Genomic DNA, 25,687 nt, shown 5'->3' with positions numbered 1-25,687 from the left:
CCTGCATGTCGTCATTGAAGTGCAAAGAAGAAAAGCTTGCCTTAGCCCAGCTTGAGTGAGGCTCTTTACAACCACCATGTAGGCACATGGGCTTCTGCTCAGGGTTCAGAGGCTGTTTGAGACACTGTTGGTGAAGTGGAGGAATACAGCGGAGGCACAGCCTCTAGTACGGAAAGATTCATGAGGGTAGCTTATATGATGCATTTGGATAGAAAAAAAATCACAGCTCTGGAGAAAGCAGAAAATTGAGTCTCAGATTACATTTTTTTTTCCAACTCTGTTTGCTGAAGGGATGAGGGAAAATAATAGCCCAGTAGAACTCTGAATGTAAATCTATCAGCAGCTCCAAGAGGTTGACGAATTCAGCATCCATCTGGACTGCAGGCTGGTCCTCAGCAGAGATCATTTGCAGACCATAAGTGTGGAATTAATGGAGGCACCCAGTGCCATCTTGGCTTGCAGACTGCTGCAGATGGCTGGAGGGGTACCCTGTAAGTCAACAGCCCCCCTAATAGAAGAACTAAAGTCTTAAGGAATGAGTGTCAAATAGTTAGCAGATGTGCATTCAGAAGTTATTTCGAGACTTTTTTTTTTGAGAAAATATTGGCGATTGTGTGTGTTGACTGTTACTGTGGCATGCCAGATTTACAGCGTGGCCCAAGACTGGGTGCATATTTTTTTCATTAGCACTACTGTTTAGAGTTAAATATGAAGCACAGCAGACTGACTTTGTCTCCCAGCTGCTTTTAAAAGTTTGCTGTTGACAAAAACAGATTTTAATTCAAGCAGAGTGACACCTTTACACCAAACCTGTTAGGAGGTCAAGAACAAGGACTGACTTGGTTTCCTGACTCTGAAAAGTCAGAACAAGTAGCTTCCCACTTAAATCTTCCCCTAGAATGAATGAGGAGCTCAGTTCCTTACCTGTGTCTTAACTTCCCAACTGTAGATCTTATGAGAAACACCACTTACTCCTTAAAGAGTGAAAAGGTTGAACAGTTAAGCAATTGACCATCGCTAATTGAAGGCAGTGTTCCAGGTTTTAATACACTGGACCCACCAAACTGTTTTCCTGTAGAGCAAAGGTGAAAGGCCAGTGGCGCTTTAACCTAAGGTCTTTTTTGGTTTGTTTATTTTGATGTAGTTGTTCTATACTATAGTTCAAAGAGCAAAGACCAAGCAAAGTTTAAGACTGTTTTCACATTACAAAGGGGTGTCTGGTTGCTTCTGGAAAATATACCAGATGAAGAGAAAACCATGTTATGATTTTAAACAAGTTACTGTGAAGTGAGTGAAAAATGTGTATGTTACGGAAACTCTTTATTTGTCGAACTAGCATGCAATTTGAAGGGGCTATGGGAGGCCCTCATGAGATGCCCTCCAGTCAGAGGCTTGGTGGGATTCCAAGAGGTGGTTTCAAATACAAAAATAAGTACTTGGGTTTCCCTTGGTATCCCCATGGAGATTTTAAGCTGTGATGCAATGTTCAAATGAGAGTGGTATTTTTATGACTTAGGCAAGTAAATATGCAACTTGAAAATATTCAGGGAAGGGTGATTTGGTCCAGAAGAATGGGGGCATCCAAAGTACAGTGGGTGAAGCGAATTGTACATTTTTTTAAGAGAGCCTTGTGCTGGACAGGATGGTCCAGTATTCTAAACACAAGTTCCTCATGCTTAACTCTCCTTCCTAGCAACAGGAAGACGGAAATGAGACCATTCCAAAAAAGAAAAAAAAACAGACCCCTGAAGGGCTGCAGACAATACTTGACCCACCCTGCATTTACCCTGTACAACCAGAAGACTTGCAAAAATAAAAATAACTTCAGATGTTTCCCCTTCCGCCCTGGGTATTGCAAAGCACTAAAGACCGAGCTCTCAGTGCTTCAGAACATTATAGCAAAACCCGGCCCCATTGGGTGACTGGCCTGAGGCTCCCATCATGCCAAGCCTGTTCTTGACATTACAAAGCAAACCAGCCTTTCATTTTTAATGTTTGCAGAGTCCAGTGATTAGAATGATAAGAGTTGGGATCAAGTGGAGGAGAGAGAATTTAATTTCTAAACTTAGTCATTCCTCTCGGTGTCTGTGAGTGCTTGTTGTAGCAGAATTTACCCCTAAGATATGTAACTTTGAAGTTGTAGGGCTGTAATACAAAGGAATGATCTGTACAGCATTCAGGACATAAAAAATTTTCCTCGCTGTGATGGTCAAAGTGAATTAATGCCCAACCACAGAAAGGGTAGATAAAACACTGTGTCCTAAAAAGTGAAGTTTCAAGTTCCTCTTTTCCATGACCGTGAAATGAGAAGGAAAAACCTTGTATGGAGCAGACTTCACGACTGTCTTTTTATCTGGCCCTGTGTCCATTGCATATGAAGGAATTTGGAGACTCGAGGGTAATTCCTCTAAGAAAGAAAGTGCTGTAGGACTAAAAAGTGTTTCGTAGGGATGGGTCTCTGGTATGAGTGTGGTCAGTGGTGTTTTCTTTCAACCTCAAATTAGTCAGAAACCTAATTAATGTAAAAGGGGTAAGATTCCCAGCTGAGAAGGGCTCTCCCTGTTCTTTCCTTGTGGGATCCGGTGTTATTGTTAAGGATTATTCATGATCAGTGATAAGGAGTTGGGAATAGTCCTGCTGAGGACTTTTTAATTAAGGCTCCTGGGTCTTAACTTTTTTCTCACTAGCTATTCCCTCCTTGCTATCATAATTAATGGTGGACAGGAAGAAAGCCTGTCCTCTGTAGTTTTAGAGTCCGTCACAAGCAAGTTAAGTCTTCTCTTTAAGATACCTTTTTTTTTATTTTTATAAAAAATCCAGAAGCTATTAGTGGCATAGTAATAATACTGCAGAAGATAAAATCTTTCATGTAATCTGCTTTCTTTGTCACATTTCATCTTCACAGCAACTCCTCAAAGCAGATGTAAGTGTTCCCATTTTACAGATGAGGAATCTCAGGCTTAGGGGGTTGAATCCCTGCCTAACATCACCCACTATAGGTGCAGGAGCAAGGATCTCAGCCTGGCGTGTGTGGCTATAGAATACAGTTTATGGAGATTAATCTGGCAGTTGATTCAATTTAGGAAACACTATCTGGTGGCCAGATAGAGCCTTATACTTACATCGTGGTTTCCCAGGAAGCTCATGCTCACTGAGTAGCTATAATGTTAGAGTCCAGGATTGACAAATTCATGGTTTCTGTATCCCCTCTCTGGAGCCTCTGTCTTTAACATTTGGGGGAGGGGGCTGTCTTTACGTATTCTAGCTTCTTTTGACCGTGCCAAATAATGCCTTCTTCAGTGTAAGTATATTAAAATAGTATTTCTAAGGGAAAGTGTTCTCCCAATGTCCCTGAAAATATTGAAACGGCATCTTGAAAATGCCTGCCTATTAGGACATTATTTCCTAAAAGGTGGAAAATTATTTTCCAAAAGGAAGAAAATTATACCTTGCAAAAGTCAATAGTATACATTGCTGAAGTGGAAATCACTCTCTATCCATCATTCATCGTTGTTTTTTTATTCCGCTACTAGACTGAGTTTCATAGTGGAAAGTATATGCTCCTTCTCTATTCACACGTCCTTCCGCTTGGGGGCCTTTCCTGTCTTACCCCTGCCCATCCCCAAGAGAAAAATCAAAAACTAACTGGAGGCTGAGGTCAGTGAAGCCCGAGTCCTCAGATGCCTTTGACACCTCCCATCCACATTTTGTTCTGTTCCCTGCCCCACCTTTGAGTGTCCTGCAGAGAGGATTGGAGGCTGCTTCCTGGAGCTTGTCAGAAAGGCGCCTTCCTCCTCCTGGCAGGAGCCTCTGGAGGATGTCTGAGGGACAAAAGTTTTCCACACCCTAAGGTTGGAGCATTTCCCAGGCTGCAGCACTTAGAGAGCCATAGAGCAAGGGACCTTGGAGGTGAAATGGCCTGTGGCCCGTGCACTGGGCGGCAACTATAGCCATGCCTAGCCCTTTGTCACACTCTGGTGACAAAGTAGATAGAAGATGCTGAAATTCTGAAATCATCTTCACCTCCTGAGTCTAGAGAAAGCACAGACTTGTAAGAGACCATCTCTATAGAGCTCCCTTTTTCAAACTGTATAGCATGAAAAAGGATCTTATGTAACACTTGTACATTTGTAAAAGTAATTTCATAGGAAATTCCAGAACTTGGCAAAGGAAGCCTGGAAAAACATCGCCTCTTCCCTGCTGAGGAACAGCTGAGATGCCTGGAAGTTCAGTGACTAGCCCAAGGTCATATGTGAGTTGAATGGAACCTCAGACCCCTTCCTGCCCACATGTGTAAACAAAATGAGGATCTTAATGTGTTGGTAGGAAAAATTTATCAGTTTTAAAATGAGAAACCTTCCAAAACTAAATAGATACACGTGAATCAAATTTTGACCATCAGATTGTATGTGTTTTTGGGGGGCTGGGTGCCACAAGCAATTTCCATGAAAATAATTCTTTAGCTCACCGGGAAGACAATAAACCTTATTTTTTCTTACACTTCCTGGCACAAAACTGAGAAAATCAAATTGAATAGTGTTTCCTGTTTGAGGTTAAACATTGGAATAGCTGGAGGCAACTTATATGAACCAGTATCTGTCACGTTTTATTTTCTTTGATCTTTGATAAGGCAACCTGGTATTTCACTCTATATTGATTTTCTTTTCTCTGTCAGAATGGACTAAAATTTGAGTGAAGAGTTTCTTTAGAATTCCTCACTATTCCCTTCATTTCTAATCTAAGGTTTTGTAGCACTACAATTTGCCCAGTATTTTTGTTTTCTTTGCTATAGCACCGTAGGACTTACAGCAAGAGACAAACAAACTTGAGGGCAGGGAGGGGGCTTAGTCTAATAAGCTTTGCTAACATACAGAAAAGAAAGAACTGAGGTGCCTGCCAATATTTAATTATGGGGGGGGGGAGTTATTTTAGGTTTGTGACCAAGGTATTTTGCCTTGAATAATAAGTTATAAAGGAAGTGGATTATATAATCTTAAAACATCTGCTTCACTTTGTGAAAAAATGGGACTCAGACAAATAAGGTCCCTTAAAAGTACATTTAGATTGTTTCCTTTCTTGAAATTGTTTTCTTCACCTATGCAATTGTCATCTTTAAAGGGCTTGGTATTTTAAGAGCTATTTCAAATCATGTTTCTTAGCCATGCGTGGTTTGAAATGCATAAATATTTGGTATAGGATACTAGAATTATGTGTGTATATGGGTGTAAACCAAGGTTTTTTATCGTACACACCCCAGATTGAAATGAAATAGAAAAATATGATGATGCAGTATCCATTTCCTTAATAGTCTATTTTCATTTCTGTTTGCTACTTGGTGCTGGGTGTAATGAGTGCTGATTTTTGATTAGTTGGGAGATAGTTTCTGTTCCTGGAAATTAGTGTTTCAGTTTAAGTCTGGAGTGCCTGATAGAGCCATGACAGCTGTGGGCTCAAATTAATACAGAGCTCTTTGCCTCTGCAAGGAAAGAACACACTTTTTTTTTTAGGTGAAATAACAGTATTTTGCGAAGATGAGATCTAAATGACCCCAAAGGGAATTTCAGTTGGTTTCATTTCTGCCCTGCCCGATTGTCATGCACGTGATCCCAGTACAGGCCTGCAGGGTGTGTCTCCCAAGGTTTCCTTCTTTCAAAGCAAAGGCCATTTATTAAGTTGTCATCACATCACTGGGGAAAATAGCTCCTTTTTTCCCCCTTTATATTATTTCTAGGAATGTTCTTTACTAGAAAGCAACCTATCTTCCCCCAAAACTCAAGCAGGAGAAAAAGAAAAAAAAAAACACTTAAAAAAGAAAATTCCCCAAATCTTCCAGTTTCTCACCTTGTACTGAAAAGCGTCTGGTGCCTTAAAAGGGAGGGTAACTTTCAAACCTCTAAAAGGGAGGTAATACTACAGAGGTTTACAGGAAGTGCTCTAACCTGATAGAGCAGAATAGCTCTGGAACGCTAAACAGATTACCCGGAACTTTCAGCAGCTTTCTCCTTTGTAAAGGGTAAAGAGGTTGCTCCAGGATGCATTTCAGCCCCCAGCTAGCTCACCGATGCTGTAGGAGGCAGTGGCCATAACCAAACCAGAAGTATAAAAGGTCAGTAAGCCAAGAGTTTTCTTTGGATTTGCAGTGTTTTCTTCCTATAAAGATTAATTTTGCTTTGAGGGATGTAAACCCACACATAAGCAAAAACATTTCGCGTTTTGAATTCCCTGTAATAGGAACATAGGCGTCAAAGGACAAATTAAGGAACTGATCCGTTAAAAAACAAATTAGAAATTTTAACAATAAATGTCTGTGAGTTTATAGAATTGGGAATTCAAAGCAGTTACTGTTGTTCTGATTGTTTGAGGGAAGAAGAATGTCCTCATATAACTGATGACAAATGTGGAAAAATAAGAATAGAAATGGAACCTATTCTTAACAGTCATTTTAGGAAGAAGGGCGAATGGGCATAAAGGAAATCTGAGTCAGAAACTTGTGGAATTACAAAGCCTGTGGAAATCCCAGCTTTTATGGATGAGGAAATAGGTCCAGGAACATGCATATTCTTACTACTACTTAAGTAAGCAGTGGGTTCTTTCTGGAACTGTTTTCCTGACCTGTCACAGGGGACACTTTGCCCCCTTTCTGGCAAGGATCCTTGGGAAGAGTGGGGACACTCAGATGGAAAGCTATTTTACATCTGAGGAAATGACGTGGCTGCTCATTGGTGGCTTGGTGGGGTTACCTGCTTTCCACTTCCTGACTTCCCTTCCTTTATTTCAAGTTACAGCGAATGCAGACTGTTTGCCTCGCTCTCAAAAACACATGTGCTCTGGCATCTCTCCACCTAGCATTTCTGTCTTTTTTATTCCAAACCTCCTCTCCCGTCATCCAGTCTTATACAAAATTATAAAGATTATAACTCCTCTTTAAACAAACACCAAGCATAAAACGTGCTCAAGCACCTCCTCCCTCCCTCCCACTCCTACCTCTGAATTCATGCATCACATTTCCTCTGTACTGTGCAGAAATTCTTAATTTCCTTTCCTTTTCTTTCTTCCTTCCTTCCTTTCTCTTTCTCTCTCTTTCTCTCTCTCCAAGAAAAAGCTATGTGTGATAATAATGCATTTTAAACTGGTGGCTTTGGTAGGTAACGAGTAACATTTTTACAATGGAACAGAAAACTGTAAGCCTGAATTCCCTCCTGTAAGTGTTAATTTGGTGAAATGTTTCATATGCTAAGGCACATGCTAATATATACACGTATTTGTGTACATGAATGTGTGCATATATACACACATTTATACGTGCATACATTCATGTGTGTACCAGGTTACAATGTAAAATGTATTTCTTATTGTGGATCCTGGTCAGAAAAATTAAGACCACTTCACCAGAACAGAAATCACATTGTGGTTTATGTCTTTATGTAATTTTATTTACTGAAAAGCTGTATACCCCACTCTATGGTAGGTGCTTGGGATGATGTATCAGAGAGCAGAAGAGACGAAGAAACTTGCCCTTTGGGAGCCTCCAGAGGGCAGAGACAGAAAGTACACGTAATAAATAAGTGTTTTGAAAGATGAGAAAACAAAGCAGGAAAAGGGGTCTGGAGCAGTGAAAGGGGACCTGCAGGACTGGATTGGTCAGCCTGAGGGAGTGGGGGTGGCAGACGGGGTGCAGCTGGGAGCTGCGGTGTGTTGCCCTTGGTTCTCACCTAAGAAACAGGGACTCATCAGTGCTGGCCGGCCCAGGTCACTGGGAACTCAACCTGAGGACCTTAGACTAGCCCGTAGGGAACCGGATGTTTCCTAAGTAGAGGACCATCGGACACCAAGTACCCTTCCGTGTGGCCTCCTGATTCTGTGCAGGAACCCGTGTCTTTGACCATCCCTGAGCACACTGGCAACACACGGAGTAGATGTTCAATAAATAAATATTGAGTGAAGGGAAAATTGAAGGATGATCAGCTTCACTTAAATGCATGACTGTACTAGAATATACCTAAGGATGGGTTTGGGCCAGCTACTGTTCGGCCAAACATCCTTAGAAATTGAAATATCATGGACTGCTCTTCCAGAAGGCTCCTAACTGGTTTCTTTCAGAATATGCACAGCAGATGTTTAGAATTTTTTTAAGCACCTGAAGGAATGAATGTTGCTAGTCAAAATCTTTGCTATGAACAGATAACATAAGAGCTTAATAAATACCAATATATACCTTCTGCTATCTGACTGAGCCCAATTAGGAATCGTCATTTTACATAGGTAACTCCTGGCAACCAGTCTTCAGCAGTTGTGTGGGTTTAACACTTATTTTTATTAATTGTAGAGAGAAAGGGATCAAGTCATTGTGCTTAGTTTGTTTTTTAAAAAAGAAAAATATTAGTGAATTCTTTCTTTTCCTTAAATATATGGGTCTGCTGAAGAGTTTGGATCATGTCTGAAGGGCAGTAGAGAGTCACTGAAGAATTGTAAGCACAAGAGTGACTTAATGAATGATGTGATTTATAAAAATGAATCTAGGGGCTCAGGGGAGGACAAGACTAACCAGAGTTCAGTTGGGAGGCTGTTAGGGTCATCCGGGGAAGAGCCCAGGAAAATGGATATGAAGAATGTTGTCTGGCTCAGTGGCTCTCAATCCTGGCTTCCCTTAAATATACTTGGGAAGCCTCTTTAAAAATAAGCTGTCTAGACTGAAAAAATCAGAGTCCTTGGGAGTGGGTGGTGTTGATGGTTTTAGAAAACTCCCCTCCCTGCATCAGGGCTGAGAGCCTGCTGAGATCAAGCTTTTAAGGCTCGGGTTTGCTTCTCCAGTGGCTGCCCTGTGAAACCCACCTGCCAGGTAAAGATGGGCTGTTGGTGGCCAGCTGCCCACAGTCCTGTAAAATTGGCCACCTTGATGGAGGCAGGAGAACCCAAGAGGATCTTCTTGCTTGTGAAGGAATCTGAGTGTTCAGGGAAGGGGAATGAATCTTGATTTGGATCAGAAAGACTGCCTGCCTTTCACACAGCTAGCGTGCCTCTCGGTGGCTGTAAAACCATCAACAGTTCCATGAATCTTTGGCCACAAGGCTGTCGTGTTTGTGGGAATCCAAGGAATCTAGAAGATGGCTTGAATTTTCTTACATGGCTCCCTTTCCTTAGAATTCTATTTAAGAGGTAATTCCGTGTAGCTGTAGCATCCATCCGAGTCCTGCTTTGGGTAGCATGTTATCCCAGAAGACAGGGAACCTGAGGGTTTCCAGTGTGCACACAGTGCAAACAGAAGGCGGAAGTCACCACCTCCGGCTTTCACCCAAATTACTCTTGCTCAACCAGCTAAGATCAGCAAGTTCAACAGAATGTGACTTGATGGGGAATTTCTGCTTAACTCCCTCTTGAGGGGAAAGGGGAAGATAGGAGTCATCACTTCGTGCCAGGAAACATGCAGATATGGCCTAATGGTTCCCAGCCAGACACAAAGGGTCTCCTGGACCTCATTCATCTACTACCACCAACCCTTACAGCTCTTTCCAATAAAAATTTCCTGTTTCCTCCTTAATACATATGTCTGTTGTTTGCTTAGAGAAAACCCAAGTATAAAAGGTGTCATTGTATTTCCATTGTATTTTTAGTTTCTGATGGCATTTTTTGCCCAGTGGGGACTGTTTTTTGACAACTGTGCTCCCAGTTTTCACGTTACCCCTCACCTACACTGAAGGAAAAGTCGTACCCCTGAGCCAGTGAGAGGCCTCCAAAAATGGTCATGGGCAGGCAGTGACTGGAGTATTGCCCTGTGTACATGGTGTTCTTTAATATTTTAAATGTCCATTGTTACATACTTATTTTAAGGGAAGAACCTACCTTGCTCATCGCCATGAGTCTTAGTTTTCTCTCTCACCTTCCTGTGACATTTGAATGTAAAGAAGGCTCATTTTTCAAGAGAAGTGGTTATTTCTCTGCATGTTTCCTTATTTGTGTATCTTGGGAATGATATTAGTAGTCCATGTTCCAGGATTGGTATAGGGAATAAGTGAACTGAAAGGCAGTAAGAGCTTAGACAGAGCTTACACATGTGGCACACACAATGAACGGAAGTTGTGGATAGGATTGTTGGGAGGCATCAGGGAAGACTGCCTAGCGGAGGTGGCATGGTGCTAGGACTTAAAGGATGAGTGAAATTCAAAAGTGAGAGGATGGGGGAGCATTTCAGGCTAGCAAAGTCATGGCCATCTACATGGGGAGATGAGCAGCAAGTTTACTTTGGCTGGGACATAGCAGGCATACAGGGAGCTGGAATGGGAGGTTGGTGCCACATGAAGGCCTTAGAAACCATGCAGAAGTGTTCAGACTTGATTTTCTAAGCAGCAGAACACCAGTGGAATTGGAGAGGCAGAGACAAGATCTCAACTGTAACTCTGGAAGATTGATGAGCAGGTGGCAGATGGATTCTGAGGAAGGAGAAAATAGGAGACGCAGAGTGTTAGCTCAGAAGTAAGAGGTTAAGGGTGGAAGGAGTGGCTTGGACCAGGGGATGAAACTAGAAAGGGGATTCCCACCAGGACTTGGTTGTAGATGTAGGTTCTCAGGTGCATTTCATATTAAAGAAAATGGAAATACTGATTTTTTTAAACCAGTACCTCTGTCACATTGTTACCATTTTCTCTTGGTGATTAGAAAGGGGTGGGAATGAAATCAGTAACTATTCCATTTATTAAAAAATCAGTGACCAACGACTTTTTTAAAGGTTTTGCAATTTTCTAATTTCTACAGAAACATCAGTTTTTGTGAACCTAAGTTTCCATGAGTGGGCATTTTTAAATGTAAAATAGATACAGGCTTGTCTGTTTCCCATGGTTTCATTCCTAAATGAAAGTAATCCTCATCTATTTTAGGGTAAGGGAGAGGAAGGGTAAATTACTGGATCTCTGCAGTCCTTAGGTAGAGCTTTGGAGCCAGTAAACCTTTAAGTAAATTACCTGCTGATGAAGCAAGACTTCACATGCTTATGTCATTTCTTTCCAACCAAGTGGCCCTAAGAAGAGTGACTGCTGGGTCACAGCTTCTTAGATCAACTTTTGGTCATTTGGGGGCATTTCACTTTCTTAGTGGTGGAAAGTGAGTAAGAGAGTGACAAAAGCAGGCATTTGAGTGTCCGTGAAGTCCCATGTGGCCTTAAGCGGGTAATGTATGTGACCACCCTTTGTATTTTGTAAATAAATGTAAAGGTTTTTTTTCAAAAAATGATACCCTACCACCTTTGTGCCTCCTGGCATGAAGCCATGGCAATAAGAAAATCTGGAACATGCTGTAAAAAGGTGGCCCTGGCTAGTGAGGTGTCTCTGATTGCAGCTTTTGTGCCTGTGCTGACCTGTTATGTCTGAATGGGGTCAAAAAAAGGTGTCCAAAAAGGGTGGACTGTGAGTAGTTAGTTAGTCACCACTTGTTAAGTGAGATACTAGGAAAGCAGGCACATGTGCTTTTAACAATCTGCTTTTCATTGTCTAACAGTCTGTTCAGTGGAAATAACCTCTAAATAGACAGAAGTGAGTTGTTTATAATATTTTTTGAAAACACACAGCCTTTTTCTTTCCCTATCTCTCTTTGAGCAGGGGCCACAGAGCTTAGAAGAAAAATAGTTCTTTAACATGTTGAGCTTTTAGATATTTTTTTCTCTAATAATGTTTCTTTTATGATTTTATTTAGTTTCCTTAGTTCCTTTCTGAGACAAGGTTTGAATATAACTACATGAAAAAAGGTTAAACACAAATAATTCACATTGGACAATTCTACATATTCTTTTATTCAGTGCTAACATTGAGATTCTACACATTGATGTCAACTTGATCTTTCAGCCCTGAATTCAGTCCTGCACCTTGTATACTTCTATTTAATAGGGCTACTTGTATTGTGACACTGAAAAAAATTCATGGAAATAAACTTCGCCATGCTGTTTATTTGCGCTCTCATTAGTGGGGGTATTAACGGGCTCCTGGGGAGATAGCACGCTGTTTTCTCTTTGGCACACTGCATAAGGACATACCCACTTGCTTTAATGAGTTTGTGTTCTTAACCACCTTTTCTCCAAGGCCAAGAAACTCATGAACTAATAGGTACAAAAAAAAAAAAAGCATTGATACCATAAAGTTACTAGACAAAAGTAAGATATGTATACTTACATTGTGGATTATCTGCCTCCCGTCTGGCTCAGAGGAGAGATGTTTAAGGAAGGTTTTAATCTGGAATAAATTAGGCAATCTTGAGACATTTGTAAATGAGTGAATAGCCTTACCTGCCTCAGTACTCTAAGAGCCTGAGGGAGGTGGGAAGACAGTTGAAAGGATATTCTTTGGGCAAACAGAGAAAGTAATGAATGGGCCCCACCTCCTCTGGGAGGCAGTTTTAACGGGATTGTAAATATGTGCTTGAGTGAGTTTGAACACAGTGAGTCCAGTTGCCCTTGGCCTTTCTGTTTATCAATACCATCTACAAAATGTTAACCACAGGGAAGTAGAGCTTTATCAGGCGTTTCAGCCTGCCAAGATTGTGGGCTTTATTGACTTAATGCCCTCCAGGTCACCTGACAGCCTGGCCTCTCCGCTGCTGGGTGCACCTAAGGGCCCAGGGTCTCAGGCCCTGGGGCTTTTTCCCGCATTCCTGAGTGGCAGGGGGCCTGTTCCGTGGGTCAGGTTAGTTCTCCTCCATGGGGGCAGATGTACTTCATGGCCTTTTATTGATGTGAAAAGTAAACCAAGTTAGACCATCCAGGCTTAAAATTAATTATTTAATCCCTCTTCAGCTTTCTCATTATACCCTGTTTTCGTAATCACTTGTAACCAGAACCAGAAGACAGAGTAACTTACTGCTGGGACCCCTTGTTTGTTTTGTCCTCTAAAGGAAACGTGGATAATTATTTGCATTTTTAAAAGGCAGGAAAAGTGCACACCACTTTAAAGCATTTGGGTTAAGTGGGGTTTTTTAGAGCTTTTTAGTTTTGTTTTGTTTTTCTGACTTACCTGTTTTCGACAGACATCATGCTTTCCCTGTATAACAAAACCAGGGTTTATTACAAAAGAAGAAACATGCTGAGGTACATATTACTAACACTCCTGTCTTTCTTCTGGTCTGTTCTAGAAATTGAAGCCAAAGAAGCTTGCGATTGGCTACGGGCAACAGGTTTCCCTCAGTACGCACAGCTTTACGAAGGTGAGCCTAGAAGGCCATTCGATTGGTTGGTAGATTAGATGGCATAATTAATTATATCCTTGGCTCATGATATTATTGATCTATGATTCATTTTCAGACATTTTATTATTTATCTGAATATCTCATTAAAGAAGCAGCATAGCAAGGTGCTGAGACCCCCCACCAGAACCAAGGCCAGGACCTTGATGACAGTGCACCCACGAGCTCTCACATTCGGTGCCCTCTGTCACCCCTGCCCAAAGTAATTGTCATCCTGAAACCTCTGCTTATCATTTCCTTGCTTTTCCAGTCTATAGTTTTATTGCATTGTCCTAAAATACGTATTTTTATAAAACTGTTTTTACCTTTATGTGAAAAGGTATTATGCCCTATGTAGTCTTGTATGATTTTACTTTTTCACTGGTTATGTTACTAAGATTCTTCTACACTGTGTGTCCTTGTAGTTCACCCACTTTCACTGCTGCGTGATTCCGCATTGTGTGGATAAACCAGTTTATTCACATCCACACCTGACTGGGGGTTCTTTGGCTGTTTTTTGTACACTGAGCTTTACAGACATTCTTGTACATTCTTGTACTTTTGTGGTCCATGTGCAATAATTTTATCTTGAATGTATACCTAGGAGTAGAATTACTGGGTAACAAAAAATATATATATTTTTTCCATTTTACAATGCAAATTTTTCAAGTGTCTGTACCACTTTTCACTCCTACCAGTAATATATAAAGATCCTGTCTGTCCACAGGCTCTTAAAACTTGATATTGTCAGACTTTAGTTTTTGCCAAATGGTTATAAAATGGTATCTTACAGATTTTGACTTCCATTTCCCTAATCATTAATGATAATGCACGTTTCTTCCTATCATCTGGCCATATGTGTTTGCCCTTCTGTGACATGTCTCATGCCCATTTTTCTCCTGAGTTGACAGTGCTTTTCATAATGATCTGTAAGAGCTCTTTATTCTAAGTACGAAGCCCTTGTTGGCCATGCGTTACAGATACCTTCTTTGGGTTTGTAATTAGGCTTCCCACTTTGTTTAGGTTGTCATTTGATGAATATTATGTTTTCTGTGGCAAACAATTTTTTAGTTAAGGAAAATGGACCTTTTTAAAAAAATCAAGATCCAGGCTGAATTTTTACTCCATCATTTATCATCAGTGCCCCAGGATCCGCTTGGATGCCGAGGCCAAAGATGAAGAGCTCCTGGGGTCTTGCTCCTTCTCTGTGCCTTGGCTGGGTGTGGGTCGGGCTTGGCCGTGCACCGTGAGATGAACAGGCTGTTTGTTTACACAGGAGTTTCATTATATGCCACCTGAAATCATTTATAAAAAAGTTACAGTTATGAGCCAGTGAACTCCATTTTATGGGTAATTTTTTCAAGCAAAGGTTGGGTGAATAGTGAAGTGATTCCTAAATTTGGATAAACTAAATTACTTCCAGGGCTTCCTCACACCTGAGCATTTTTTCTTTCTTCAACTCTACTGAGATGTGGGCTCTACATGGTGTCTCTCACTAATTCATTCATTCATCCATCCAATTCAAAACAAGCCACTGTTAAATCTGTACCAACAGGACGCCCCACAGTATAGTAGCCACTTCATAGTTTATAAAATAAAACCTAGTTCAAACCTCAAAGAAGACCTTTAAGGGATTGCCAAAATCTGAAAAGCAAGCATAATTTTGGTTGATGTACATTTTAAAAATACATCTTTTCATCACTTAAGAAGAAAGGAGATGCTAAGAGATGGCTAGCCACCATATGACTAAATCTCTAGAAGATCCAGTTGAAATGATAGCACTTAAATATTTTTACCATGGATGTTCAACATTTTTCACAGCAAATAAAGATTTTAAGACATGTCTTTTACTCTTCGGTCCTTCTAGGATAATGACCATCAGACTGTGTCCTGAAGCAATGGCACTAGGCTCTCTGTTGTAGCTAGAGGTCATTACCAACCTTATAAAACGTGAGTGAAATCTCATGAGCCCATGCTAAGAATGTTTACATATGTAAGCCTGGAGGTGCTAGACGTGACCAGCAGGTAGCCTTGAAGGATATGAAGCCAATGGGGGGATACGCCCCAAAGCAAACTGGGCTCCCCAGAAATCATAGAGGTCTTTTAATTTCCCTAGGTCACTGAGCTTAATTAATTCATTACCTCCTTTACTATATCTGATCTTCCTTATTGCAGCCCAGATTGACTGTTGTGATATTTTCCCATGAAGATGGATTCAGAATTACTTTATTGGTAGACTATGAAAAATATTTTACTATTCTTCCATTTCAGAGAACATCTCCAGTTCCTTTTTCTTTCTTTTTTTTTTTTTTACAGGCATTTGGTTAATTTGCATACTTACTATGGTAGAGTTGCTTATCTTCTCTAAGGAGAGAATTTTGACCTATTAACATTTAGTGTATCTCTGTCTTTCAGTAGGACTGTGGTGGGGGCAGGAGGCAGGAGATGAGAGACCAGCATTCTGTTGAATTTTCAATTTACAGCTCTCCTGGAGATGGGGAGAGATAATTGCTTTTGCAGTGGCAGTAACATGGCTGTTCTTTTGTTCCCTTTGTTCTCCTGTTTAGGAATTAAGTTTCCTTCAATTATGTCCATTTTTGGTGTTCGCTTGCTGCCAAGCAGCCCTTTCTTGGGATGCTATGTTTGCTTAGAGCCAGTTCCTGTCTCTGTCTTACTTCTTTCCAAATCCTAAAATGCAGGTTGCATTTTCATACATCATGTTTGAGGATCTCTTCACATTTATTAAGTATTTCAAAGCGTAAGCCTGCTTTTGAGGTATGCTGTATATTGTTCTGGCTATGATTTCCCCCCTTTCATCCGCCACTCCATGCAGTGTGAGCGTACACACCACACCAACCCACACATTTCCTTGTCTTCCTGTTTAGTATTATTTTGGTCCCTGGCAGTTTATACTTCCTGCCCTTAAACACAAGCTGGAAATTTAAATCCTATCCTGAAGAATGCTGAGAACTTCTATACATCAATAAACCATCATCTTTTAAAAGCCAGTCCCTTCAGAAAGAGTCTAGGCAAGTATGAGAAAATGGTCAACTCTATTACTGAATACTTGGAGTTCTTGATGTCTGTTACAGTGAAATACAGCGCCACCACCTTCAAACAGCCTTACAGCTTGCCTTGTTTGTATTAATAGTCTACGTTCACCTTAAGCCTCTCATCTGCACTAATGGATTTCCACTAATCATTTGCCTAGGAAACTGGTCTATAACTTGATAAAGAGATGTGATCCCGCAGTACTGAATTTCCTGTATTTCTTCATAAATCCTTGGGTTGCTGCTACTTTACTGGTCTGCCTGTGTTCTCCTTCAGGGAACAGTATCAGTAACCTACCTCTGGTCTTCAGAAAAATGAACAGACTACAATGCTCATGTTAGTTTTCAACACTGTAAAAAAAAAAGTGCTCATAAGTATTATCTCTAGAAATAGATTACTACTAAAAAATAAGAACAAACATCCATGTACTCCCTTGTCAACCAGAGAACCAGAGCATTACTAATTACTCAGATTTCCAGAACTACCAATAACTACTGTCTCTTCCAGGATGCAATGTTAGCCAATTCAAAAGCCAAAGAGATGTCTTTTTGTTTGTTTGTTTTGGTTATGGTAACATTCGTTTCCTTCTGTGCTGTTTTATCTCACCCATTCATGACCCACAGAGTTGCACGGAAGGACTCTTACTCATATAAGTATTCTGTGAAAAGGTCCATTATTTACCCTAATAGCTGGAACTCCAAAGGGGAACAACTTGCTTTATCTGGTGGCCATTCCAGAGCTGCTGTAAACCTCCACAGTGGTAGCGCTGGCTGCCCGCCTCCCTACTCTTCTTGGATGTATTTATCAACAATAGATAGAAAAGGGAATTCTTCCAGTGAATTGACTTTCCCCACCCACCTCTTCTCTGTTCTGATATAACTCTTAAGTGTTCTAAGAGTCTTGACCTCTTCTACTGATAGGGGATTTGGGATTCTATTGTTCCACAGTGGCTTGATAGCTGGCCTTTTGTGCTAGGGGGAGTTATATAAACTCCTGAAAAGCCATATGCAAGTGCTAATATTTGTTTTAAAATAATGTATCCTGAATTCTCTTCAGCACTTCATGTCATGCAGACGGTTAGATTCTCTTCACTACCACTTGGCATTGTTCTGTGGATCTTTCCTCGCCCAGTTTTCCATGACCTTCTTCTCTGATTAAATGTAGGCAAAGACATGCACGGGAGGGGGGAAAAACCAGTCACATTAAAAGGGAGCACCTTCTGATATTCATTCATGTTTAAATTATAATTTATAGCAGAGGTCTATTACTTTGTTTAAAGGTAGAACGGTGTTTTGAACCACTTATCTTTGACAGGAACAAATATTTGAGTCTGCAGACTACTTTAAATCTAAGTTCCTTTAAGACTCCAATGGAATTGTCTTCAGCTACTTCATTCTCCCGTAGCACTTGATAGGGAATGAGGTGTCCTGCACACAGTAGGTATTCAACACATTACTTTGTTTCCCTCTGCTAAACTAGGCTAGATCGACCAAAAAAACTTAGGTACTCAATAAATGTCATTGTTCTTATTTTTCTTATAGATCTCCTGTTCCCCATTGATATTTCTTTGGTCAAGAGAGAACATGATTTTTTGGACAGAGATGCCATTGAGGCCTTATGCAGGTAAGTGGAAATATTTTGAGTGTTTTCTTTTTTTTTCTCTGTCCTTTTTTAAGAGAACAGTACTTATCACCAAGATGGTTTTATTTACTTTTGTTCAAACTAATTATGTCAGGTCTTTGTTAACAAATGGGCATAGTGATTTAAGCCTTTTAATTAAAAAAGGTAAAATCCTGATATTTAGTATTGCCATTAAAATAGCACTGTCCTAGGAGGTACTCAAGGAGTAACATTCTGTATTTTATGCCATATGCCTGTGAAACAGATAACATTCAGATGGTTTGGGAACTTGGAACCGGGTTTTTATTTTTAAAGACGTTGTAATTGCACAGCCCTAGCCAGGTCCCCTAACAGAGTCAAAGCTGCTGTTCCATTAAATGCAAACGACACGTTCGGAGGACTAAGTGGGGTGCAGAGGAGTCCCAGCATTCTGGAGTCAGGAGACCATTGTTTGAACTCAGAAAAGTTTCTCTCAACCTCTTCACTTCTCCAGGTACAAAATAGTAACAGTATGCTTAAATAAGGTTATAAAATAACTCAGCACAGCCACTAACATACCGTGGACATGCGGTAAATGAGCATTGGTGTGGCATGTGAATAAACTGTCAGAATTTCTTGTTCACTGTGCTAGTAGGTCTTTGGGCTTAGGAGTAGCTGGTAGGTTTTTTGTGAAGCAAAAATAATAAAACATGTGGCAGACAGTAATGGAACACTGATAATCCTTCCAAATTCTTCATGACATTTTATTCATCTTTAAGTTATTCATCCATTGTAATTTCTCTCAACACCTGTAAGCCATAAAGGCTACATGCTGGGGGGAAAAGTATACAGAAACAACATTCATATGTTGATTTAATTGCAAAGTTGAAATAAATTTCATTTTAATTTCAGCATTTATTGTAACTTGGAAAAACATCGTTAAGGTAGAATGACACAGTTTTAGACAAAGAAAACAGTGGTAGCTCTGTGAAAGTACTGCTTTTTTGCCTTTCTTATGGACTACAGTGTTTTTTTGAATCAACTAAGTTAAGTAATAGTTGTAGGGAAAGGTACGTAGGATGTTTAGAATGGAGTCTGAAATAGATGAGTTCGCGTGGTGTAAGGAGAAATAAAAGCCATATTAGCCACAGAAACACTGTCACTTTTCAAACCCACTTAAATGGCTGCTTAGACATGCCCAGGGTATGTCCACGTTTTCTGAAAAGAAACCTAATTCCAAGCCCCTCACTGCATGCGTAATATCATAACTATGTCATCTGGAGTGAAAAAATGTCACGAATGCAGTTTAGGAAGGGAAGAAGTCAGCATCTGGGATATAAACTGCTCCAGACATTTTTTAAATGCTTGAATGCTTAACTGCATTGCAGAATTAATTTATTTTTCAATCCTTCTCTGGTGATAATGCATATAAATGAGCTCACTCATAAGATGTGTCCTAGGAACTTTTGATGCATTGCCTCAGATGATCCATTTCACACATCTTAAGCCACTTAGTGAGTGGGCTGTCGGGACAGCAGCTACAGCTTAGGAATTCCTGGGTCATAGGAACATCACTGCAACACTGCAGCCCAGGAGGTCATTATTAGATTCTTGAACACTTTGGTTTTTTTAATAATATCAGTTCAAAACTTAGTTTGAGAAGCTACCTCCCTTTAAAGGTAATAAATGTGTGCTCTTGAATCTTTTGTGAAAAACAAAAGCCTCAGGAACAACTAGACCGTGATCTGTGTGTGGACCCTGCAGTGTTTGCTCACTGAGCTTCAATGCTCTCTGAAGCACAGAATGACATCTCACAGGTGCGGTCGGAGCAGGAAACGCAGGGGTTAGACGTCAGTGTGCTTTAAAAATTATGAGGCCCAAATGTGACTCCCAGATTGGCGTATGTGAAGAAAGGCTTCGAGTGCGTTTTCTTTTCAAAAGAGAAATTCTTCTGAAATCACACTAATGGTTATCAACTCAGTGGTCACAGGAAACCCGAAGGTTCTTGTCCACATCATCCACATCTTCATATCCAGTTCTCATGGCAAATGATTCTCCTTTTGAGAGGCCCAAACAAATTCCTGAAGGAAAAGATGGGGGCATCTACAGTATATTGGAAGCATCTTCCTTTGAAATGCTCTATGGGCCCCGGACTGTCAGCAGAGTAGCTGGGGCTGTGTGGTTTACTGATTATGGGATGTTCCTCTCATCTGCTTGTCTGGCCTCTTCCCAGGAAGGGCCAGGAAATCATGAAGCTGAAATGTTGTTTGAAATCTTGCCTTGTGATTTGTCAGATTCTCTCCAGACTGACAGACTTCTTGTAGAATTCCGTCTTTTGTTCTGTTGAAATATTTTAAGCAGCTGATTTTAAATATATATATGATAATATAGTTACAAAAACTCAGTTGAAAGGACTTTCACTTCAGTGAAGTATTATTAAATACTTAATATTTTTACTAAAAATAAAACTTTAATGAATTTATTTTAAATAAAATAATTCTTACATGGTTGCTCTTTCCTCCCTGTGCCCCCCCTCCCCAAACACACACACAGATGTTACAGATACCCCCATGTACACACTAGTGTTCTGCTTGAAGATTTATTAAATGTTCGTATACCTATAACCTTTGCAGATCTTATTTATAGCTCCTTCGGTCAGAAATCGGGTAGGAACAGATCTTTGAACATAGTCTGCTTGAGGCGGGAGACTTCTAGGGCTAATGTTCCCTTGGGAATGGTCATGCTGCTATCTTAAACAGGAGGTTTGGTAATGACCCAAAGTTACAATTATGGGACTACCAGGTTTTTGGGATTCGGATTGCTAACCAACATTCCTACACGCACATTCATAAGGGGTTTATGTATTCGTTTCCTTGGAGAGGTTGGCTTTTGTCCCAGTCTTGCTGGCTTTGCTATGTAATCCAGCCCTGACGAGAAGGCCAAGATGATAGTCACATTCAGTATTAATGCTGCAGGAGTGATCTGCTTGTCTTGAAGGATATACAGATAATACTGCCAACTGTGACCTCATCTGCAGATAGAATGCCTCTTCTAAAATGTTCTTGGTCTCCCTGTAGCTTCTGAAAAATATTCTGTGTTGCTGTTTTCCTTTGGGATTACAACTGACTCTCCCTATAAACACACCAAAGTATTACATAAATAAGGTGATAATCGTATAGTGATAAATATGTATCCATGCTATCCTTTCCAGTCTACGCCTATTGTCAGACAGCCCGTGAAATGTCTAAGCCATGTCAAGCACCTACAGTATATAGTAAGATTTCGGCTTTGTTACTATGTCTGTTCTAGTAAAAGGGAAGCAAGTGATGTTTTAAAGCAATTGAACTAATTTCAAGAAAATATCATTAGAATTGAGACAGTTTTTGACTTACTTGGAAATTGTTCCTTTTTCTCGTCACCCCCTCATACTTCTTCCCTGTTTTCATCTTGAATATAGGCCCAGAGGCCTGCCCACTTTGCGTTTAACAGGGCACCTCTGACTCCCTGCAGCAAACCTTGGATTGCTGATGGCCCACCCTTGGGCTCCGTCCCCCACCTAAGCCGGGTACAAGTTGCCCACAGATAAGCTCCTGTGGAGCTGAGCCCTGTGAGGGGCCTGGGGGGGTGGGATGTCTGTGGCTTCTGGGCAGATGGCGTATGATACCAGGGTTTTGCCTGTCACTGGACAAGCCTTACTCAGGACATTAGCTGCTCCTATTTATTACATCATTACCATGTATTTTAGGAAAGAGGGCAGAAGATACTTGTGTTTGAATACCAGGTCCCCCATGGTTTACTCATGTGGGCTTGGACAGGATCAGTGACCTTTTTAAGCCCCCATTTCTTCATCTACAAAATAAAGGTAAATAGTGATCCCTACACCATAGGGTTGCTGGGAGCAATAGCCACACTACGGTGAAATAATACATGTGAGGTCTGGCGAGGAGCATTTATTACTCCATTTCAGTACTGTCCCTCTCTAAGTGAGTAAGGTCCCACTGGCAGGCATGCTTTGGAGGTCCTGAGGACAAATGAGTCCCACGGAAACCCCAGGGAGCAACTTTAGGGCTTTAAAATAGAAATGCCTTTAGCTTGGTGCTGCCGACATAAAAAGATAACACTGACCTTCATAAAACTGGTCTCCTGGGTCTTTTGTGTTTGACTCAAATCTAGAGTCTGTAAGGTAAGCCCCTCCCCCTCCTCCGTAGGCCTCCTGCCTAGTAAACTTGGTTATAAACACCATTCAACCATTACAGCCCAAATGAAGCCCAGTGGGTATTTGATTACAGGTTTGATTCATGAAACCCAGACCTAAGACTAACAGTCTTTGAATATTGAGAAGATTTGAGAACTAAAACACTGTGGGTATAAGTCATTAAAGTAATGACTCAAGTATGCCTCTCAGAGGGGGACTGACACCCACTCATTTTAAAGTCTGAACTTTTTCTTAGTTATTTGTTTTCTTCCCCACCCCATCCACAGGGAGAATTTTCCTGAACATAGGCGCTCTGGGTTATCTTTGTTTATTCTATAAACAGGCTACCACATAATCTATGAAATCAAAGGCAGGCTTATCAACAGGCAAAAATACTTTCTATCCCTATGCATCAGAGTTGATAGACAAGTCACAAGAAACAGGATCAGAAAGATAAAGCCTGGAGGAGGTCTCACCGTCAGTTTGAATTTGTGTGAATTAAATGTGCTTATCCTATAAGAAAGGAAGAATTACACTTACAGGAAAAACCAGAACACCGATGGCGGAAGACAGTAGATACGCTAAAGGTTCACTAGCAGAAGACTGAGAGATAATCACTTAGAAGATGTTAGAAAGACCCAGGGCCTGAAGGGCTATCAATTCCCACTTTTGTATATTTTTATATATATTCCTGCATGTATAAAGGGTTTCTTTTTTCAGTTATTTATTTCCCAGAGAGATTGTTTTTCTGTTTTTGTTTTTTTAAGTATTTCATGTTCAACAAAACTAAATTATTTCCCTGATTTAAAATTCACATTACTTTTTCACAGGGGTGGGGCGGGGGAGTGAAAATTTGACTCCTGTTCCAAAAAAGAATCTGATTTTCATGCTTGTGTTTGAAGCCTAAAGATCTCGACCCTTGGAGCTACAGTATACACTTTTTTAAAACGTTCATTTGCATTACTGCTGTGACTTTACCAAACATTATTCTGTCCTGTACAGAAAGTTGTAAAAAGAACTGTGTATTAAAGCTCTTAATTTCCTTTCTGTACAAGAACAACCTCAGTTTTTTAGAAGGCTGTGTATTATTTGTAGGAGACAACTAAAATTTGTTTTCTTTTGGTATTTGAATTGTGATTTGAGATCAAATACAGTGTATTTCACCAACCACTCTGGCTCCTTGTCGCTGTTTCTTTTTCTGTGAAAGGAGAGGTCACCAGCTTTTATTTCTTGGTACTGTGCGCAGTTACCTAGCGGCTCATCCTAGGACTGTTGGCACAAGACATGTCCGCACTGGGAGTTGTTTGTTCTCTGAAGAACAGGCACCTGGCCGTGCCAGGGCCATGTGTCATGTTACTATAAAATAGTTATACTAAATTAATTGAAAAAACTTAAGAAATATAAAGATATTTTTAAGCTATTCATGTTTTAAAGAGGTTTCTAATACTCTTCTCAATTACCTATGTTAATGGATTCCGAGAAACTCATTAAACGTGTCAGCTGTTTGGAAAAAAATATTTATCCATCCAGCAGTGGTTCCGTACTTTGCTAATGTTATTCCTTTGCTCTGTAGGCGTCTAAATACTTTGAACAAATGTGCGGTAATGAAGCTGGAAATTAGTCCTCATCGGAAGAGAGTGAGTATATAATGCATGAGAGGGATGGGGGAGAAAGGGGCAGAACGAAAGCTGGGCCGTGTGTTTTGGAAGAGGTTTTGTTTCCCAAATGCTCAGTGCTTGTTCCAAAAACATCTGAATTTTTTTTTTTCCTACCAATCTTGTTTATTCTTTTTTTTTTTTCTTTTTGAGAGGGCATCTCTCATATTTACTGATCAAATGGTTGTTAACAACAATAAAATTCTGTATAGGGGACTCAATGCACAATCATTAATCAACCCCAAGCCTAATTCTCATCAGTCTCCAATCTTCTGAAGCGTAACGAACAAGTTCTTACATGGTGAACAAGTTCTTACATAGTGAATAAGTTCTTACATGGTGAACAGTGCAAGGGCGGTCATATTACAGAAACTTTCGGTTTTGATCACACATATGAACTATAAACAATCAAGTCAGATATGATTATTCGAAAAACATCTGAATTTTTAATGCTATAATCCAGTCAAATTTACCAAAGCCCATGTAGCCTTATATAGTTGAAACCAAAAGTTTCAGCCAGGTAATAAATTGTGTTTTCCCTGGTTTTATTAACTGAGATAGAAATGACATTAACATAATATTAGTTTCAGATATACAGCATGATTCAATATTTGTATATATTGCAAAATGATCACCACAGTAAATCTAGTAACATCCACCACTTACATAGTTACAAAATCTTTTTTCTTGTGTGCTGAGAACTTCTAAAATCTCTCTCTTAGCAACTGTCACATATACAAATCAGTATTAACTGTAGTCACCCTGCTGTACATTACATCCCCAGACTTACTTATTTTATAACTGGACTTTTGTACCTTTTGACCCCTTCACCATTTTATCCACCCCTCACGCCTGCTTCTGGCAACCACCAGTCTGTTCTCTGTATCTATGAGTTTTCCTACTGTTTTCAATCTGAACAAATCATCTATTATTTTGCCTACTACATAACGAAAAGATGAGGTTTGGGGAATCCTAGGGGATTTTGCATTGCTCCCTATAGAAATTAAAGCTGAAATTGTAGGAGCTCTCTGCCTTCCCATATATAGCAGTAACTATGTTTCCAAGCTGCAGAGATGGCAGGGAAGGCTGGCTTTTGTGAGATATTGAAGAATAATAAGAGATTTGGAGGGAGGAAAGGAATTGGGGGAGAGAAGGGGGAGGGCAAGAAATCCCACACATTCTAGTGAAATGGTGGCACATAACTGAATTGGATGGTGTTTTCTTCTGTGTATGAAATGCAAAGACCTTTTTATGAGACCTTAGGAGAAGAGGTGGGTGTAGTGCTGGGAGTGAGTGTCACAAATTAGAGTAAACAGGAATAAGTTTGGTCAAAGAACATATTTCTGACTGTTCAGAGTACCAATTTTAATTATCCTACAGTCCCTGGCCTGCAACAAGTTGCCTTCTTGGGGGAGTTAAACCTTTTAAACAAATGAACTGGAACCTCAGCACCCACTGAGCTGTGGAGAGGAGTCCACCAGTCAGCACCAAAGCTCTCAACTCATTGTCCTGTGAAACACGGGTCATATGATATTTTCCACACCACTGGGAAACATATGCATCGTACTGAATCATGTCTTTTGATATCCTGCCTAAAAGGCTCAGATGCAGTAGTTTGTGTCCTGCCCGTAACTCATGCACAATCAGCAAAGATGATCCGTAGCATCTGCAAATGCTGTTTGCTGCCAGGACTAGGTATCCGTGAAGCCTTGTTAAATTGCCTGGAGCGTGTCTCAGGTTGAAACTTCACAGGACATTTGTGGCCTTCACTCTAGACGTCATGTCTGGTAGGGGAGCCATTGAAATAGAGCAGGTAAGCGGCTAAAGAGTATCTGGCTGAAGAGATGGGAGGGCTTACCTGGCTTGCTTCCCCATTAGGCTGTTAGGTCTTATAAACCTTTAGGGCAGCTAGAGATTTTAGTTACCACACTACCTAGTGTTTGAAAATTACCTTTCTAATTGCAAAAAGGAATACAAACACATTCTA

General features: G+C 40.4%; 1 protein-coding gene across 14 annotated transcripts in view; it reads left to right on the top strand.

Annotated features, from left to right (window-relative positions):
- DLC1 (DLC1 Rho GTPase activating protein) overlaps window positions 1–25,687 on the top strand; it is a 369,945-nt gene that overhangs the window by 329,881 nt on the left and 14,377 nt on the right. For 8 of the 14 annotated variants that reach the window (XM_073219078.1, XM_073219076.1, XM_073219077.1 and 5 more), the window contains 3 exons: window positions 13,111–13,182; window positions 17,793–17,874; window positions 23,619–23,682. In XM_073219078.1, the coding sequence (XP_073075179.1) occupies window positions 13,111–13,182; window positions 17,793–17,874; window positions 23,619–23,682 (218 nt within the window). Of the gene's footprint in view, window positions 1–13,110; window positions 13,183–15,067; window positions 15,151–17,792; window positions 17,875–18,203; window positions 18,365–23,618; window positions 23,683–25,687 lie in introns of those variants that run through there. The other 6 variants (XM_073219079.1, XM_036997350.2, XM_036997359.2 and 3 more) reach the window with 4 other exon arrangements.

This window comes from Manis javanica, chromosome 12, assembly GCF_040802235.1.
Source record: "Manis javanica isolate MJ-LG chromosome 12, MJ_LKY, whole genome shotgun sequence".
Lineage (NCBI taxonomy): Eukaryota > Metazoa > Chordata > Mammalia > Pholidota > Manidae > Manis > Manis javanica.
The sequence above is the reverse complement of the archived record's forward strand: the minus strand, read 5'-3'. Positions and strand labels throughout refer to the sequence as shown.